Here is a 20364-nt window from a genome sequence, read left to right on the forward strand (position 1 = left end):
AAATAAAATAGGTTGTATAACATTTTGTTCTCCAAGTACTTGAAATCCGTCTGTCCGTGATGAAAAGCAGTCTGAGCGGCTGGCTGTGGTAGAGTACGTCATACAGAGCGAGAGAACATGCAAGTAGCTAAAAAGCTGTTTTACGATAGAAGTTTTAAACGACCGACAGAAATAATCAGTTTGCAAAGACTGTATCAATCAAACCTTAGCATTGGGAAGGGAAGATATACAGGTAAAGATAAAGAGACTAAGAGAAGAAGAAAGAGAGAAGGTGATTGAGATGAGAGAGGGAGAGCAGGTATTGCAGATTGTGCCCATGAGATTAACATTATTACAATGGATTCCTATTTAAGATATACTGTACATCTTTGCCAATGACAGTGGAAACTATAAGCTCAATTTAACAACACAAGCACTCATAAACATATTGCCATTATTATTGTATAAATATATATTTGTAAACCTCAAATGTGTTTGAATTTTTCCCCAGAATCAGCACTGGGACTTTTCACTGTTTGTATTACTCAACTTGTCTGTGTTTGCGCAACTTGCATCTTTAAGCCAGTAGGTGGCGACATGTTACTGCCTTTATGAGTGAGCAATTGAACCATTAATTGAACTGATTAGTCTAAAAACATTGAATAATTTAGGAAAGAAACAAGTTGCTGAAACTGATCTTTGATTCTCACACTAATAGCTAATTTATGCCTCTAGACACAGAAGGATTGCATTGGAATTTGATAGAAATGTAACATCTATTCAATCCTTGAATCATTTCTCATTTAAGGCCATTCCTGTTTGGAATATGTGATTGTGTATTGTCAACAATAAGCATAAACATTCTGCATTTCCATTTTGTAGTGTGGATCATTCATTGCGACATTTAAACTGATTCTCATGTTTAAGAATCTGTTAAATCTGACAAATAATGTATGCTACTGCCCACTGACATGCTTTTAAAGCTGCTGTTATAAACTTTTTGTGCCTTCAAACATCTTACAATGCACATGTGTAGACCGGGCAAATCTAAATTTTCTCGGGGGGGTTATGCCCCCCAACCCGCCTTGCAAGATCACATTTGGGACCTCTGTATTTAGAAAAACCCTGAGTACGGCCTTGATTAAGAATATTAATAAAAGAAACGAAGAAGACAGCAAGCTGCTAAACTGACTGGTCAAGAGGAAGAGCGATGGTTATAGCCAAAACAGACAACTGGAGTACTGGTAATCATTGTGTTTAGTTCATGCAGTGTGTTCAGGTCATTGTTCTCAGGGGCTAAGCCCCTTATCGCAACACCCCGTCTCCCAACGTTGTGGGAAGGGTTTGGGGATGTTCCAGTTCCAGCATGACTGCGCACCAGTGCACAAAGCAGGTCCATAAACACATGGATGAGGAGTTTGGTGTGGAGGAACTGGACTGGCCTGCACAGAGTCCTGAGCTCAACCCCATAGAACATTAGAAGAATTGTCAAAAATTCCCATAAACACACTCCTAAAGCTTATGGAAAGCCTTCCCAGAAGAGTTGAAGCTGTTATTGTTGCAAAGGGTGGAACAACTCTATACAGTATTAACCAATGACCAAGCTAATCGATCAGACCACATCGTTTCAGATTGGTAAGGCTTTATTCATTGGGGACATAATTACTGATTATAATGATTTATACTGTCTTTTTAGCGCGTCACGCCGCGCTACGGGTGTGAGAACACTATGTAAACATAAAACTATGTCTGCATCATTTGTGATCGTAAAAAATCTTAAAATCGAAAATCTTAAAATATGAGAACATACTTACAGGCTGTGTGAGACAGAAGCGCCAGAATGTATTTAGAATCAGCCTTTGTGCACAGCCGGCCTTGTACTCTCACAGGTTCTGGAAACAGTCCTCCCAAAAATGCGCAGCACACAGTCAAATATTTTAGTTGTACTGTTCTGGAACAGTGTTGTAAATAAAGCTGAAACACTGTTTTCTAATTGTGTCCTCTTTTGGAAGGCCAAACAAAGTAGTTTGTCTTTCGCATCGAAAAACACAGCGTGTCCACGACATGGCAACAACAATAATACATAAAATATCATAAAATATTAACGATAATATTAGCATTTTTAGGGTCTGGTTGTATAATTGGTAACAGTATTTTAAGTAGATTTTTTTTAAATCTTTAATTTAAATGTAATGTGAAACCAAATGATAAAAAAAGTCAGTGATGATCACATTTACCACCATAAACTTTATTTTAACCCTTAAAATCTGAGAAAAATAAAGAAATCCCTGAATACTGCACCAGAATCCATACTTTAGTGATTATGAAAAAATGTATTATAAAGTCCAAATGTGCTGCTGAGAATAAGAATTTGGAATAAGGCTGTAACATAACAAAATGTGGAAAAAGTGAAGCGTTGTGAATACTTTCCAAATGCACTGTATTTCTCCCTGTACAGAATCTCCATCTGTCAGAGACAGTAAAGTTTGGAGATTAAAAGTGCAAGAATTAATCATGGGATTGTATTATATTTATGTCACAATAATTGCTGAAGCTTTTGTCATGGTACTGAATTACATTACAAAAAACTGGTTGAAAAGATAAACTTCAGTGTTGTCTTTTAAAAAAAGTTTAAACATTTTCGAAACAAAAATAACTTGAACATTTAAATACAAATGAAAACAATAAAGATTAAGAGATAGTTCTGCAAGAATATTTTCTCAATATTTTTCACTGTGTGGGAAATAAGGTATATAAAGATTCTGATATACACTTTAACATACAGTTTTGAACATGAGGGTGAGTAAACGTTGACAACTTCATTTATGTGGGAACTAAATATATAAAAAACACACACACACACACTCACTCACAGACACACACCGCCATAGATCATTATGAGGACTTTCCAAATGTGTCATGATTCTTACACTGACCTAATGATATTTATTTCCCTTTCGATACTCTCGCTGCGTGAAATGGAATGCCTCTGCGTGATTACAGCTAAAGCAAATGAGTGAACTCAGTCCAAGTGCATGATGGGACGTCATAGTCGGGTGACGACATGACCAGGAAGCTGTAAAGCACACCCAGGCTTTCACTTTCAGATTCGCAATGGCACGTACTCCATGTATAGGGAGCGGCGGTGCCAGGGTGGGAATTATACCGCGGCCACGCGGCCATGGCCGCCGTTGCCCTACACTTTGGCCTTAATGCCCCGTGAAAAAAAAAATCATTGTACGGCCACAGTGGCCTGTGTGCCCTGGCCCTGTCCAAGTTCCACCCAAGTAGTCTCTGAACTTCAATTAGTTTGTGGATTCGCGCAGGTGCAGTGTCATAATCACATCGATGATCTCACGCATCAAAACAGCAGTGCAAGAAGCTTGTAACGTCAGCACCAACAGAAGAACGACACTGTTGTCGACACTGGTGCATAGATATATACACTAGATTTCGCCTTGGCTACGGCATTCGTTCATGAACTGCCGTAGCCAAGGCGAAATCTATATTTCTATCTATGCACCAGTCTGCGCACACGTCACACAGCAGGAAGCGCGGGCGCCCTCAGATCACTTGGACGTCGCTGTGTTACAAGAGGTAAAAACGATATAAATACTGTTCGTTTTCTCACACAAACCGCTCGTTTCGTGTCTTAGGCCATCAATGTGTACTTACGATGGGGAATTGTTTAATTTGGACGATGGGGAATTGTTTTAATTTGGACTCTGTGGATGCTCTTTGAGACCGTGATAGACCTGCATTATATGACTGACAGACAAGAACGGTTTGACCTAAAAATATCAAAATCTATTTGCTAGTAGATAAGTGCCCTTTTCAGAAAAGGGCCCTATGCAAGGTTCCAGAGGTAACGGCGTCAGCGCACTGAAGCGTTTTTTTTTTGAATAGTTCAAAGTTACTATAAGATTTAATGTTATTACCTTGACAAACTATAACTTACATCATTAAAAAGATATAAGACTCACGTTTCAGTATTTGACCACTATTGTATTCTGAGAAATTTATATTGACAGTTATGTCTTAATTTGTGTCAGGAGTTATGAAATGCAAAAATGAGTCGATACCTTTAATATGAATTATGAGCGTCAGACGCTCCCATTCATAAAAAACTCCTGTGCTGTCGTCATGAAAGCGATTCACAAAACAACGTCCCTCACGGCTTTTAGCTCAAAAGTGTGCAGATTTGGAGAAATATTGATATATTCTCAGTTTACATCAGATTTCTGTTGACAGGAATAATATTTTATTGAATTTATAGCCAAATGCGTCGATGTAATCATTATGAGCGCTGTATACTGATGTGCTGTGTTTTCAATTCATACCAGCAGCCTGAGGGCGCTCTACTACACATTATAGTCCATATTTGAAACACATGAAGAAGAGCGTTCGACAATGCAGGAAATTATTAATTTATTGGCATTTGTGTTGTTTCTGAATGCTTTTATTGGCATTTGTGTTGTTTCTGAATGCTTTTATTGGCATTTGTGGTGTTTCTGAATGCTTTTATTGGCATTTATGTTGTTTCTATTGTTGTGTGAGGGTGTATACCTTCTGGATGTAATGGCGCTCTCTCTCTCTCTCATTAAAAAATGTTTTTTTTATTAAAAAAGTCATAATCCATGTCTTATTCCAAATTAGGATGTTATGCTATCAATCTGAATGGGAAAACCATCGAATTGTATGATGGCCTTTGTGCCCTGTCATATGGCCTTGGTGCCCCTAAAAAAAAAAAAAAGGTGGAGGCCAAATGGCCTTGCCCCTAAAATTACATAATTCCCACCCTGGGCTGTGCTGAGTGCGCATTCTACAAGATAAGACATTTATCAGACGTTTAGGCTCTGTTGCGTAACGAATCCTCCACCATCGTCACGCGATCAGTGAACTGTGATTCCTGCTGCACTGTGTGCCACTGCCACCCGTGCTGGATGAGCAGAGCAGACCTTTACAATAGTTTACAATAGTCAATGGTTTTTATTTTTTATAAAAACAGCAAACCGACAGTGAAGGCGAATGTAGCGGTGGCATATTCTATGCTAATTTCACTCTCACGCTTCGTAATGGTGATATCATGAGACAGCTTTTCACTCTATGAGAAATCTCATCACATTTTAGTCTCGCAAGATCTCATGGCACAAGATCTCGTCACACCTCTAAAAATCCACCATAGGCGTGTAAAATTTATTTGAAAAGTTAAGGAATCTTACACTGGTTAAAACTAGGCTACTGTATACGTTTGATTTATGTTAAAGTTTAAGGGACATGGCTTTTAATGGTGAGGCTTTTGTTTTGAAATCAGTCTCTCAAAGTATATCAAAATTTGGATTTAGATTTATCACTAACAAATCGGATATCAGTTTTCAAATACAAAGAATTATCGGTATCAACCAAAATTTTCATATCCTAGATATACTGTCATTAGTTCACATCTATGATTCATAAATGGGTTCATGATTAAATTAATCACAAAATTATTATTTTTTAATTTGATGATCGGTTTACAATAGAAATATTAAAGCAAACTTATTACTCGTTTTTTACAGATTCAGAACAGTGTGTGTGCCTGATTTAGATTTCTAACTTTTGAGTATCTGCAGTGAGCAGTTTGGATCCTTTGATTAGTCAGAGAGCAGTTTGACTCCTGAATCTCCTGGGTGATTGTAGCTCAGATCCAGCTCTCTCGGGTGTGAGGGGTTTGAACTCAGAGCTGAAGACACAAAACCACAGCCTTCCTCTGTCACCATACAGCCAGACAACCTACAGACACACACAGTCAGATCATCTACAGACACACATCAATATTATGACCGGAAGACAGTAAACAATCTTTCATATGTTCTTAATACCTCAGTATCTGCAGCTGACAGTTTGAATTCTTCAGTCCATTAGAGAGCAGCTTCACTCCTGAATCCTGCACGTCATTGTTACTCAGATCCAGCTCTCTCAGGACACAGTTTGAGGATTGGAGCACTGATGACAAACTCTCACTACACTGAGCAGTGATATTACAGTTGGGCAATCTACAATAGAATAATAAATTCTTAAACAACATGTACTGACCGTGGAAACGTGGCGAATGAGGTGACAAGGAGAAAGATTAATTTAGCCAATCAAAGGGTATTTATTACTTAAACTGTGTGCTTCTGGCAGAAGGTCAGAATGAGGGTGGGAAAATAATCATTTATTGAAGATTTTGTGCAAAAACAACTTTACTAACATTGTAAGTGAACCTCAAGGAACACATTAAATTAATGAAAAGGCCTGTCACAACACCTTTAAGACTAAGGTTGTTAATAACTCACAGAGCTTTTCTGCAGTTGATCACAGCTGGTATCAGTCTTCTTCTACCCTCATCTGATGTGTTGTATTTGTTGAGGTCCAGCTCATCCAGCGCCTCCTCTGACATTTGAAGCATGTAGGAGATTGTTGAGCAGTAAGCAGGAGAGAGATACATCTTTGAGTGTTTGTCTGATTTCACAAAATTCTGAATCTCTATAGACAGAGACTGATCTTTCACTTCCAGCAGACAGAGGAACAGATTAATGGATGGACCAGCTGAGAGATAATAAATCATTTAGATCTTTGATCTTCTCTTTAATGTACTGTGTGGTTTCTCTGATGTTCTCTGAGCTGTTCTCTGTGTGAGTCAGTAGATCCTGTAAGAGTCTCTGATTGGACTCCAGTGAGACACCTAGCAGGAACCGCAGGAACAGATCCAGCTGTCCATTCTGACTGATGAGGGCTTTATCTACTGCTGATGTTAGTAGATAATACAGAGAGTCTTAAATTCTGTAAAATCTGAATCCAAGCAGTGGTTCCTTGTTCTTGACCACATGTGAGTAAAACACGTAGAAAGCAGCGAGAAACTCCTGGACACTCAGATGAATGAAGCTGTAGACTTTTCTCTGACGAATCACAGATCCCTCCTTAAAGATCTCAGTGCAAATCCCAGAATACACTGAGGCGTCAGTGACGTAATTGCCGCTCTCTCTCAGGTCCTCCTCATAGAACATAACATTGCCCTTCATCAGCTGATGGAAAGCCACTTCAGCAAGTTTCACAATCACTTCTCTGTTGGACTGCAGGAGTTTCTCTGGATCTCCCTCTTCATACTTCTGATTCCTCATGTTGATCTGAATCAGCAGGAAGTGGATGTACATTTCAGTCAGAGTTTGAGGGATTTCTGCACTCAGATCTTCTTCCAGGAGCTTCTGAAGCACAGTGGAGGAGATCCAGCAGAAGACGGGTATGTGGCACATGATGTGGAGGCTTCTTGCTCTTCTGATGTGTGAGATGATTCTGTTGGTTTGATGCTCATCACTGATTCTCTTCCTGAAATATTCCTCCTTCTGAGGCTCATTGAATCCCTGAATCTCTGTCAGATGGTGGATATATTTGGAGGGGATCTGACTGGCTGCTGCTGGTCTGGAGGTGATCCAGATGAGAGCCGAGGGAAGCAGATCTCCTTTCATGAGCTTTGACATCAACACACCAACTGATGAAGTCTCAGTCACATCAGAAACTTCCTGAGCATCTGAAAACATCAGTGTCATTCTGCTTTCATCCAGACCATTAAAGAATAACACAACTTTACACTCCTCATAAATCTTTGAGTCCAGATCTTGAAGTTCAGGATGAAAGTCCAGCAGAAGTCTGTGAAGACTGTACTGATGATCTCGGATCAAGTTCAGCTCTCAAAATTGAAGCACAAACATGAAATCTACATCCTAATTGGCTTTTCCCTCGGCCCAGTCCAGAATGAACTTCTGCACAGAGACAGTTTTTCCGATTCCAGCGATGCCTTTAGTAAGAATAGTCTTGATTTGCTCTTTCTCCTCACATCCTGGTACACGAGAGGCTTTAAAGATGTCATTGCAGTAGATTGGAGTGTTTTGTGAGTGTTGTGTTCTGGCTGTTTTCTCCATCTGTAAAACCCTTATGTTCTTCATTCACTCCTTCACTCTCTCCCTCTGTGATGTAGAGCTGTGTGTATATCCTGTTCAGGAGGGTTTCATTCTCTTGGAGTTTCAGTCCCTCAAATAATCTTTCATACTTATTCTTCATGCTGGTTTTGTGTCTGTCTTTGACTCTGACAACTGTCATAATAGTTACATGACCTGTTTTGACAACACCGACAAAGTCAGTTCACGTTGTAGATATAATCCTCTTGCAAGGCAACATTGCAATGCGAGCGAGGAGACATTTAATCACAGAACTGACCAGAGAGGTGTTCAAGTACTCTTGCAAAAGACAAGGCCACTGACAGGGGCTGTCTGACCAAAAAGAGGTATATATCAGACACACTGATATAATCCAGTACCCTGGCCAACTCTGTGCGAGGGTCTGTCTCAATGCGCCCACTTGAAAGCATGTTTCAGTAAACATCTCCGACTTAGTGCACTGCACAGCGGAATGAACCTGACACACAGGCTTTTACTGTTCCTGATGCCCGCAACAAGCGGGGGATGTGAGAACAGACATGAGAGGGCTGCTAGTCTCGCTATCTTCATCATGTCAGTGAGAGCATAGCAAAACACTGGCATCAGCCTGGGAGCTTCCTGAGGACACTTAAAGGGAGAAACTTCTCAGCTCGAACAAGCGGAGGTAAAAGTTACAAACTGTGAGAGCCCCTGTGAAATTCGAGATCACACCACAACAAGGCCCAGTTCTACTTCTCTGGGAAGCAGAAGATGAGATGGATTAAAACACTCTCTGAATGGACTATGATCAGTCGATCATGCAGAACGCACCGCACTCAACATTCATGAATGTACACATAGTTTGTTCATTTGATGGGCGTTCATTTCGGTTGGGTACCGGACCTAGTTGAAACACCAGACATCAAGCTGGCAGAGGGTCAGACCCAACTACGCACAGTTGAGCAACGCTGGACTGATGAAATGCAGAGCATGGAATGATAAGCAACAGCGTATCAGTGCATAGGTATTACCCAGCTCTTACGATAGCTTCAGCCGTAGTGCCCTCAGAAACCATGGAAAACACAAGTCTGTGTCATGAATGCATCAGCTACATATACAGTAGCTAATAGTGCAAGCAGTGGTACTGCACATCGATCTATACGACATAGTTAAATCAGGCACCGGAGGGGGGCGTGGCCACGAAACCTTTTAAACACTCCACTGGCTACTCAGCCGTCTTCCCCTGCAGAATCAATCCCGCCGCGCGAGAGGTGAAGATCACGCCGAAGTTACTGGGCTAAGGCTACACCAATCACAGAGTAGAGCAGAATATGTTATCAGATTCAGAATAGCAAGTTGCACTGAAGAATGCAGGGCAACATAACCACAGTAATCACATCAGTATGTACATAAGCACAGCGTCATCAGCCGAAGCGGCAACAACTGTGTGCACACGTAGTCAATAGCAAGACTCAAGACTAGGAGATAAGTGAGGTTAATCACTCACCGAAAGCACTTGAGACGCCAAGGACGGCACATTCAACTTGTAAAACCTGACGAATGTGTTCTGTGAAGACCAGCCGGCTGCAAACATACAACCCTAAAGACGCGCTTTAGACCTGGCCCCTGAAGAGGCGATAGACCTCGTTGAGTGAGCTCTCATGTTAAGGGGGGTCTTCGTACAGTTCCTGGCTCACATAAGCCAAAAGATAGCGCCCACTAGTCCACTATCCAGTGAGTTCCGCTTAGGTGTTGCACGTCCCTTAGTACAGTCAGCCGCCATAGTGACTTGGCGACTGCACTGAGACAGGAGGGTATTCATATCGCGTGAGTGGAGGGAATTTTGTACTCCTTACACGACAGACTGCTGCACTGAGACAGGGGGATGTATATATATATATAATATATATATATATTTTTTAGAAAATGACCGACTGTTTCGCAAGATAAGACCCTGTTCCTCAGCTGGGATCGTGCAGAGCCCTTTGAAACTGCATTGATTTGGACTTCAACAATTTGGTTACCGTTGAAGTCCATTGTGTGGAGAAAAATCCTGAAATGTTTTCCTCAAAAAACTTATTTTTTTTCTTTTCCACTGAAGAAAGAAAGACATGAACATCTTGGATGGCATTGGGGTGAGTAAATTATCAGGAAATTTTAATTTTGAGGTGAACTAATCCTTTAAAGGACAAATCCAGTGAAAAATGAACCTAGGGGTAATTAACACATGGTTACCGAGTCGATCGTTCCCTGGGATGCGTTTTCATGAAAATCGAATGTATAGAGTTTTATCTTTAAAAACAGATTAGCTCATAACAGTAGTATATGGGGCACAGAGTAAGTAAAAATAAATCGCTAGTTAATACCACTAACAAGGCTCAAAATAGCCTCACACTAACACGGTAACATAATGAGGGTCCTTACATACAAACCGAAGCATTGAGAACTTTGTAAGTGTACAGACAGTTTAATAAGAAGATACTTTATAAAGACAGTACATTACGCGTTGACATGCAGGAGCCATCTTGGAAAACAGTCTCGACTAATCGAGTCACGAACGCCGTCGATAGGATAGCTGGTCGATAGGAATTACGTTTGTGAAATCTAACGTAGCACGGCGTTCGTGGCTCGATTAGTCGAGACTGTTTTCCAAGATGGCTCCTGCATGTCAACGCGTAATGTACTGTCTTTATAAAGTATCTTCTTATTAAACTGTCTGTACACTTACAAAGTTCTCAATGCTTCGGTTTGTATGTAAGGACCCTCATTATGTTAGTGTGAGGCTATTTTGAGCCTTGTTAGTGGTATTAACTAGCGATTTATTTTTACTTACTCTGTGCCCCATATACTACTGTTATGAGCTAATCTGTTTTTAAAGATAAAACTCTATACATTCGATTTTCATGAAAACGCATCGCAGGGAACGATCGACTCGGTAACCATGTGTTAATTACCCCTAGGTTCATTTTTCACTGGATTTGTCCTTTAAGAGGACAATTACTTGAGTCGCCCCGTCGTTTCACAGAATAGTACAACGGCGAGCGCGGCGAGTATAAACGCCTCGTCCGTTTGGGGAGGTGCACGCGCAGTCTGTGGAGCCAGGCAAAAGTATTTCTATAGTTCTATAGTGACTGTATTTTGCAGCACAGCGAACATTCTGAATTCAACATTTATCCTTCGTGTCAGAAATAGTGCAGAAGAATACGGGGAAATATATAAGTGAAATACAGAAATAAGCTTGAACTTCACTTACCATACTGCATTAGAAGGAGCCAGAACTAATGAGTGCTGATCTTTCCCGTCATTTAAAAAAAAAAGCATGGCATTACGTTACACTCTGTGTGAAGTGTTTTTTAAAAATTATTATATATTTTTTTTGCATTAACATGTATTCAGAGAACATTCAAAATAACGTTTCCATAAAGTTGGAGAAATGGAATGACCAAGAAAAGACTTTTTTTTAAAAATATTTTTAAAAACGGGATGTTTTGAACATTGATATACAATGTAACGTTTGGCCCTCTAGTGGTTAAAAAACAAAATTGCATGTATTTTGTGGAAGAACATTGTTGTGGTTGTGCTTCGGCTCTGAGCAGATGAATATGATTCTTCTTCTGCTCATAAAACATTCACTGCTAGAGATATAACCAGTTTAGATGAAAGATCTCAAGCTGAGCTGAAGAGTTACTGTAGTTTTACACATTAATAAACACAATACTTCCTTAAGAATAAACTCCACAACAATAATAAGATGATCTTCACAATATAGGTTGAGGATTTATATGACACATGCAATAGTGATCATCAGCTCAGACTCTTCCTTCACCAATCCTCGAACTGGCTTTTCTCTAACTGTGTCCTGATTCACTAACAGCCGTTGTGTTTTGTCCTTAAAGTGACACTTTGACTTGATTAATACAATATGAAACAAAATAAATTGCATTTTTTAATAGGGCCAAAATACAAATACAAAGTAATGCTTTATAAACAAGTGTCTTAATATCCAACACAAAAATAAAATAACAAAAAATAACAAAAAACATGGAATTTACTAGCAGAAACAAAGTCCGATCACACTTTATATTAGGTGTCTTTAAAGAGCTGTTGTGCTTTTCTCCATCTTCATCTGTGTTTAGTGTGTAATGTTGCCGTTTGATCATGAAGAAGCTCCAGTTCTTCTCTATATCAGTGTCAGTGTTTCTGAACTCCTGAAACGCCTCCAGTGTAGTCTTGAGTTTCTTCCTCATTTAAATAATTCATGCGCAGAATAAATGGGCGGGGCCTGGTTGAGTTAGTTAGTAGTGTGTTAAACTGGTGGTTATGGAAAGGGGCGGGGCATTTCCCAAACACACTCGAAGCGCTCGACCAATCACAACACACTGCTCCAGCCGACCAATCAGAGCATAGTGTGCTTTTCAGAAGGAGGGGCTTCATAGAGACAGGAAGTAAACAGAGCGTTACTGACAGACTGGGAAGAGAGGAGCCGCAACAATGGAGAATATGAGGAGAATAATCAACATTCAAGCAGGAAAACCTGTTCTAGTAGAGCCTGAAACTACATCAAGACTGTGTAAAAGGGCAGAATAGGTCCTCTTAAAATAATAACTATTAGGTACAGTGTACTTATTGTGTTGATGTTGTATTGTGAATGACTTGAGCTGTTATTAAGGAGGATACGGGTAACGTTAGGACAGGTTTGAGTAGGTTTACGGGAAAGTCAACAGTGTAATTACACCTGGAATTATTTAAAAGTAAACAAACTAGTTAAAGACACCCAATATAAAGTGGGATCCAAAGTGCAGATTCCTTCTTTTCCTAAATAATTTCGTTGACTGGTGATGAGTAAATCAAAGTAGTCTTCATTGTAAAGTTGTAAGCTTGTGCAAAGGCGGTTTCAGTGAATGTAACTTGGATCAAGTGTCATAATTCTATAGTACACAAATTTATCAGAACCTTTTTTTTGTATGGTTATATAAAAGACTCAAGAGAGAGTACAGGAGTCATCATTGCGGATACTGGCAGGGATTTTCCCGTTGGGTTCCTCATCAGGATCGGGAATGTCGGGAGTGTCGGCAGTGGGAGAGAACTCGGACGGGGCGTCCTCGTATCCGCTGCTCTCCTCGTTCTCATCCTGAGCTTCAGGAGTCTGATGATCCTCACACACTTCAGGAGTCTGATGATCCTCACACACCGGGAGACCCAGTGATTGTCTGATCCTGTTCTTCAGGTCTAACACTGATTTGTTGAGATGCACAGGAGCGCCTCCACTGGCCGGGAGTGGAGTTTCGTCTCCGTCCACGGATGATCCTTCAGGAGCGGGTCTCCACTTCTGCTCCACTGTCCTCTCCTAAACACACGAGCAAACATCAAACACAGTCTGGAGGAATATTATAAACCATAAGAGTGGCATCAAATTACTTTTGAAAGTTCCAAGTAGTTAATCCCAACTTATTTTAAAGTCCCACTGAAGTGTCTTGGAACACACAGCTTTGTTTGAAGCGTTGACATAAACAGGAAGCTAAGGCAGGACATATTGAATGGCTCCTCCCCCTTTTCAAATAGCCAATAGCGTTTAGTTTCCCTCACAGACGGACGGCACCATGGAAGCGAATCCGAGCGCTGATGATACGCTGGATTCAATAGTAGAGGAGTCATTTCATTCTTAACGTACAGTTGGAAACCGGAATAAAACTGGAGCGTTTGAGCAACCGAACACACACTCCAACACATATTGCTCTGTGTGTCGACGGTCGCTTTGGCCAGGTGGTGTTTATAGCACAGGGGGCGGAGCTTCAGATTCTAGAGAGCATTTGATTGGACAGAAGATGTGATGAGAAGCTGAAGTCGCGGTGATGTCATAAAAATCTCTGAACCATTTTAGCAGAAGTGAGAGACTGAGTATCTATCTATCTATCCATCATCTGTCTGTCTCAGTAAAACACATCCAGGCACATTTTGTTCTCATGGTGAATGATAAAAGAATAAAATAAGAGAGAAGTGAACACACACACAGTTCTCCACACATGGTTACACAAGCATGCAGTGTCTCTCTCTCTCTCTCTCTCTCACACACACACACACACACACACACACACAGTTCTCTGGCTTTACACAGCAGTTTCTGTTGATTTCTAAATGTGATGATGTAAGCGTAGTTTCCTCACCTCTCGTAACCTCTCCATCTCCTGTGTTACTGAGGCGAGCATATCCTCCACCTTCCTCCTCATCGCTCTCTCTCTCTCCAGCTCCTGCTCAGATAGAACACACACCATCAGCTCAGTGTGTGTGTGTGTGTGTGTGTGTGTGTGTGAAGCAGCGTGTCTCAGTACCAGTGTGAGCTGATGATTCTCTCTCTGTGTTTCGACGAGCATCTCCTCCGTCCCCTCGAGCGCATCCTGAAGAACATCGACCTGGAAGAGCAGCGCCTCCTGCTGGAGCGACAGCATCCGCAGATCCGTCACACACTCCTCGTAGTTCAGCTTCGTCTGCACAGCAAACACAACTTTACACACATCCTCTAGATGGAACGCCACAGCACACACAATACATACAGTACAAATGAGTCGTCAGTAATTCAGTCCCAATTCCTGCTAAAACTGCTTGTTGCAGTTTAATTTATACTTAAGTATAATTTACTTACTTATTATTTAATTGCTTAATTGCTTAAAAATTATTGCTTTAATTAATACTTAATTGCCGGACCGAGACAGCAACTGTAAGAATAGATATAAATAGAGGAGTTTCAGGTCATTACTTCAGGACCAGCGGTCAGCATAGAGAACGCACGGCAAGAGCGCGCAAGTGGTTTTTCAGAATACTCAGTTCTCCTGTTATTTCAGTGTTGTATTTGACTTAAGGCCTCATAAAAAAAAATAATAATAAAAAAAACCCTTCCCTTCCCCTTTAAAACCTCACTTATCGGGCTTATGCTACTCTGAATAATGCCTGAACTTCGTATTTTGAGCACTTCTTGCGTTGTTTTTGCCTCTTCATGATGACTCGCTTAATTTAGTCCTAATTTGTAAGTCGCTTTGGATAAAAGCGTCTGCTAAATGACTAAATGTAAATGCTTGTGGGTTTGTAACTAATTTGCATAATGCCAGCCTGTGGTCTTGATTGGCTGATTGGCTCTTAGCTCCGCCCTCAAACACTGTAGTGTATCTGAGACTGGAAGAGTTTGGTTCGTGTTGTTCGTGTCGAGAAGACGCTGTTTTCTGAGATTGATACGGTAAAACTCACGCCATCGTTACTGTTCGTATCACTGAGATCAAGAGCTGAGATTCAGATATGATAATGAGCGTTTGGTTTCTGACCAATCACAGCAGAGCAGCTCTCAGAGAGGCGGAGTTTAGAGAGATATGCTAATGAGCCCGTGAGTCGTGTGATTCACAGAGGAGCGAGTCTCTGATGGGAGTCATGAACACTGACTCGAGACACACCTGTTGATGATTCACTACACGAGTCCTCATCTCCTCCACACCTGCGTGTCTCAACTCGCCCAGCATGCATCAGTGTTACTTTAGTTCTGTTCATATTTTGAATTTGCTTGCATCACTGAAAACAACCTGCAACCTGGAAACTGACTCTTTTATGAAATAGCAGCTTTTATAATTCACAACAGTAAAACTATTACATATATAATTTGGTTTAAAAAAAATGTAAATCTTACCATTTCTACGCTCTCAGAAATCAGATCATCTTCACTCTAAAAAAACATACAATAGTTCATTAGTACATAAAACTAAAGTAACATTTTTGTAACAAAACGCATCTGGTTGGATCAGTGACTCCTGTTCAGCAGGTTTAGATCTGTGAGAGATTTAAACACACTGTTCTGCCTAAACACACACTCAGACTGCAGACATCACACTACTAGCCTGGCTCTCTTCCCTCGCTCCTCTCCTCAGCGTGCCGTATCTGCTGTCGCTGCGGGACAGGTGTCTGCTCGTCTCCTCCGCCTGCACGACATAAACAAGCAGATTATTCATTACTAATATAAAACAGTAAAGCACTCTAAGCAACAAACTCCATCAAAGGATCTGAAAGGAAATCTGGCAGAATTTGTCATTTTAAAGAGGCCACATTAAAGTCTTGTAGTTCCCGGCTCTACTAGAACAGGTTTTCCTGCTTGAATGATGATTATTTTCCTCATATTCTCCATTGTTGCGGCTCCTCTCTTCCCAGTCTGTCAGTAACGCTCTGTTTACTTCCTGTCTCTATGAAGCCCCTCCTTCTGAAAAGCACACTGTGCTCTTATTGGTCGGCTGGAGCAGTGTGTTGTGATTGGTCGAGCACTTCGAGTGTGTTTGGGAAATGTCCCGTCCTTAACCATAACCGCCAGTTTAACACACTACTAACTAACTCAACCAGGCCCCGCCCCCTTTATTCTGCGTATGAATTATTATAATGACCACTGATTGTGGTTGCTCATAGTACTATAGCTGTGTTTTAATCCAAAATTGTGAACTTAACTTCTGCACAAAATTGGAATATCGCATAAAACATTTGCAAATGAAGCAGCGTTTCCATCCCAGAGAAGTGTGTCCTGGGTGCAAAACTTTAATGTCAGAAACATGTGACGACAAACACTATTAACTTCAGTGAATGAAAGGTAATAATCAGTATTCTAATGTTTCAGTGACACATTAAACCCGTTAGAAAGACGTTCTAGTGACGTCATTACACGCTAGCGTAAAAGAGCCGCTGAATCGGTTTAACCAGTTCGTTGAAACAAACCGCCCGAAAGAATCTGTTCACGGAAATGAATCGTATTTCTGAAAACTATGAGTGAACCAGAGGCGAATTAATGACCAGCAGTTATTTTGAAAAAGGCTTTTAAAGAGGATTCAATTCCTCTTGATTGAATCAATCCCAATATTTGGAATAGACTCTTGATTCCCAACAACACCTTAGAATCGATTCCATGCCCTACAAAAAGGTTCATGCCAAAAATTGGACTAAACCTCTCAATTCATGTGGGTTAGTTTTACGATCTCTTTATGAACTTTTTTTGAAGCATCACAGTGGTAGTTGCGTAGACTGTCAATGGAGGAACAGAAATCTCTCAGATTTCATTAAAAAGATCTTCATTTGTGTTCTGAAGATGATTGAAAGACTTTCGGCTTTGGAATGACATGAGGGAGAGTACATGATGACAGAATTCTCTGTCCCTTTAAGACTGAAGTTTCAGAATAAAACTCCATATGATTGCGAACACTGATTGATGTCACAATCATAGCCTCAAAAGGAGATTATAACATATGCAGTAAAGTCAGTAAATCATGAACAGCTCTGATCGATCGTCACGTCTAATTCGTTTTTTATCGCGAGATTCGGCATCATCGCGCACATCATCATCATCATCGGAGGGTGTGTTCTGTTAAAATAACAGGTCGTATCTATTTAAGAAAAAAATAGAATAGCATTTGCTATATATTTATAATCAAGTAAATCTTCAGGTAAAGAGAAATGGATCATTTACAGCTAGAAACCAGTCCCAACTCAGCCAATTATCGTCTTATCGAGGCTTTGGCGTGTATAACAGACAGGCTAATGTAATCCAGGAGACACAACCGTCAAAGATCAGAAGACGTTCACAGCAGAAATGCAGAAATCCAGTCACGAGTCACACAAAGAAGATCCGGACTCTGAAGACTGACTCACTCATATCGTTACCTCTCTGATAATGTGCCGAAGAGACTCTTCTTCGCTCATTCCTCGAGAGAGAGTCCGTTTCCTCAGAGAACCCGCTTTCTCGAGCTGACCCGAATGCATGTTTCCGCGAAGAAAAGGTCCGAGAAATCTGTTTTTCTGAAGAGTTTCTCTACCGGAGAGACAGTGTTGTGTTGTCGGGTGGCTTCTGTGTGTGGTGGGCGGGGCTTGACTCTTGAGGGGGCGGAGCTATCGTTTGTTATGTAATATTTTTTTACAGTCTATGGTAATACCACAGTGCTTTGAAATATAAGACGGGGTAAGATGACCCACACCTCTTAAAGGGGTCAAGACATGGATTTTTTTTTTTTTTAAATATATATATATATATATATATATATATATATATATATATATATATATGTTCTTTGAGGTTCACTATGTTAAGCTATTTTTACTCCAAAAATAACTTGTATGTGGAAAAACAATTATTTCTGAGCCTGTGTCTGACGTTATCAGTTTTTAAGGCGCGGCTCCTTTAAGGCTTGTCAGTGAACGGCCACTGTTATGATTGGCTAACGTCACTGCATAGGAAACAGTGTCAACGCCCACTCGCCATTGCTTGTGTTTTGAAAATATTGATCCATATAAAGCAGTCATTGAAGCATTATGAAAAATTAAAAAGGTTTGTGATGCAGCTGTTGTCAGACGCTTCATCTGTCAACAAAAGTTTCTTTGTGAAAAAAAAAACAAAAAACAGTGGGCGGGGCCTATGGTGTGATGATGTGTGACTATTCGTCAATGTCTTGCTCTGGAGGCGGGCATATGCAAATGCACTTCCCGAAATATCCAAATTGAATCTTGAGTAAATAAATGCTTTGTTTATAATGAGGACGGTTTTTAATACCAGAAATATCTCTGACTTAAAGGGAGAACTAAAAACCCACCTCTTCCTTAAAATCACATATACAGTCAAGAATAGCATTTGTGTGTATTGCTGTATTTGCACTTTTCTTTCCTACTTTATTGTTCTATATTGTAAAGTGTGGTTGAAAGGCACTATATAAAATAAACATTATTATAATTTTAAGCTATGAAACTTGAAGGATGTTTTAATGTTACAGAGACCTCTTATATGTCAAAAGATCACGAAAAAAATTATATTTTTTATGTCATGACTCCTTTAATTGTTTCTCTTGACCACAGATGACACGAAATCTCATGTGAACTCATTTGATAAATGGCTATACTCTTATTAATTTTGTCATTTAATCTGAATATTAACATTAAAGTGATTTGAGCTGAATAATGACAGTCTTCTGTAGAATTTGTCTCATATTTGGAGAAGTTTGCATCATTGAGCCGCTTTGAAGCGATCTGTGCTGTATAAAGCTGACTTGAGTTGAATATCAACATTAGATCAAATCAGTAAAAACAGATTTGAGGTTAATCTTGTGTCTGTAAAATAATGAACTGTGACCTTGTATTTTGTTGAATATCAAAAAATGTGTTAATGAGAGATGTTTTTAGATTTGTGGAGTAAAATTATAGTTTATACACATGATTATAGGAGGAAAGGTGCAAGCTTTATTTGTTTAAAATCCTAAAATAAAGATGTGGTGTCACTTTAATACACTTTTGTAAACCCAGCCAGTCACAATGAAACCATCTGAACTGCATTAGAAATCTGAATTTTAATACAGTAATGTGTAAATAATAGGCTGTGATTTACACACTAAATTCCAGCACATTAATTTTTAAACGCTCATGACTGACGTCACTGCCTGTATCGCACACCGATTGGCTGCCGCCTGTCGTGTTTCATCCTACATTTGCATAAACTTAAGTATTTCTCAACTTTTGAACACTAGTATAGCCAGTTCTTTTCTCCAAACCACTGTCGATCCAGAAATGCTCCTTCAGCTCCGCACTATCAATAAACAGTGTATATTAGAAGTGTATATATTATTATAATATTTTAAATAGCCTACTACTGTACTATGAGCTATTAATGCATTACTACTATCATCATTGGTCAGTTTCACATTGTTAAAGGAGGTTTCACACACACACACACACACACAATCCCTGTCCTTGCACTGGCCACACACACTCGTTTATGCAAGACTCCCATATGGTCTAGCGGTTAGGATTCCTGGTTTTCACCCAGGCGGCCCGGGTTCGACTCCCGGTATGGGAAGGAGTGTTTCTTTGGCTCCTCGAGGTGTTTTCCTCCCTCATGTGAACAGCAGAATAGAATAATCATGAGAGAATGATCTTCTGTCGTCGGCTCGTGTGCCTTCGATAGCTCAGTTGGTAGAGCGGAGGACTGTAGTGGATTATTAGCAATCCTTAGGTCGCTGGTTCGACTCCGGCTCGAAGGAGATGTTTTCACACAGACACACACACACACCTTCAAACAATGCAAACCTCCAGACTTTTAGTCCATTTGCATTCGGAACTGCGCGCGCATCTTTTTTTTGTCTGGCGTTTGTCGCACGAGCACACCATCTAAACTAGACAGATTAAAATACATCTGTTTTAGCATTTATTTATTAACGTTACTTCTGTAGTCTGACAGTCCAACACAAGGCTGTTGCCGTGAGATAACGAATACCATTCAATAGAATGCGATTTTTCAAACGCTTGACTCTTCATAGTTTCTATTAAGCTATTATTGTGAGTCAATGGCAGTTCAGTTCAATCAATCAACACGATTTAACCCAGTAAACGATTGCTTTGGTTAATTCTAATATCAGTATACAGGGCTGCCAACTCTCACGCATTGAGCGTGAGACTC

The 20364-nt window shown here is 40.2% G+C and overlaps 2 protein-coding genes across 2 annotated transcripts; both read right to left on the minus strand.

Moving 5' to 3' along the window:
- Nucleotides 1–5612: 5612 nt before the first annotated feature.
- On the minus strand, nt 5613–6448 carry LOC311074963 (NACHT, LRR and PYD domains-containing protein 3; the record flags this gene model as incomplete). Its single annotated transcript, XM_084102008.1, has 3 exons — nt 5613–5751; nt 5841–6014; nt 6297–6448. 3 exons carry the CDS (start codon nt 6446–6448, stop codon nt 5613–5615), a joined length of 465 nt encoding a protein of 154 aa, XP_083958134.1.
- Nucleotides 6449–11846: 5398 nt separating this feature from the next.
- LOC311074945 (uncharacterized protein) lies at nt 11847–17796 on the minus strand. The gene is made up of 6 exons (XM_084101990.1): nt 17589–17796; nt 15791–15871; nt 15583–15618; nt 14243–14398; nt 14078–14161; nt 11847–13260 (listed from the first exon to the last, which is right to left on the minus strand). Exons 1-6 carry the CDS (start codon nt 17685–17687, stop codon nt 12895–12897), a joined length of 822 nt encoding a protein of 273 aa, XP_083958116.1. The 5' UTR covers nt 17688–17796; the 3' UTR covers nt 11847–12894.
- Between the last annotated feature and the right edge of the window lie 2568 nt (nt 17797–20364).

This window comes from Abramis brama (assembly GCF_963993115.1).
Source record: "Abramis brama genome assembly, chromosome: 23".
Taxonomy (NCBI): Eukaryota; Metazoa; Chordata; class Actinopteri; order Cypriniformes; family Leuciscidae; genus Abramis; species Abramis brama.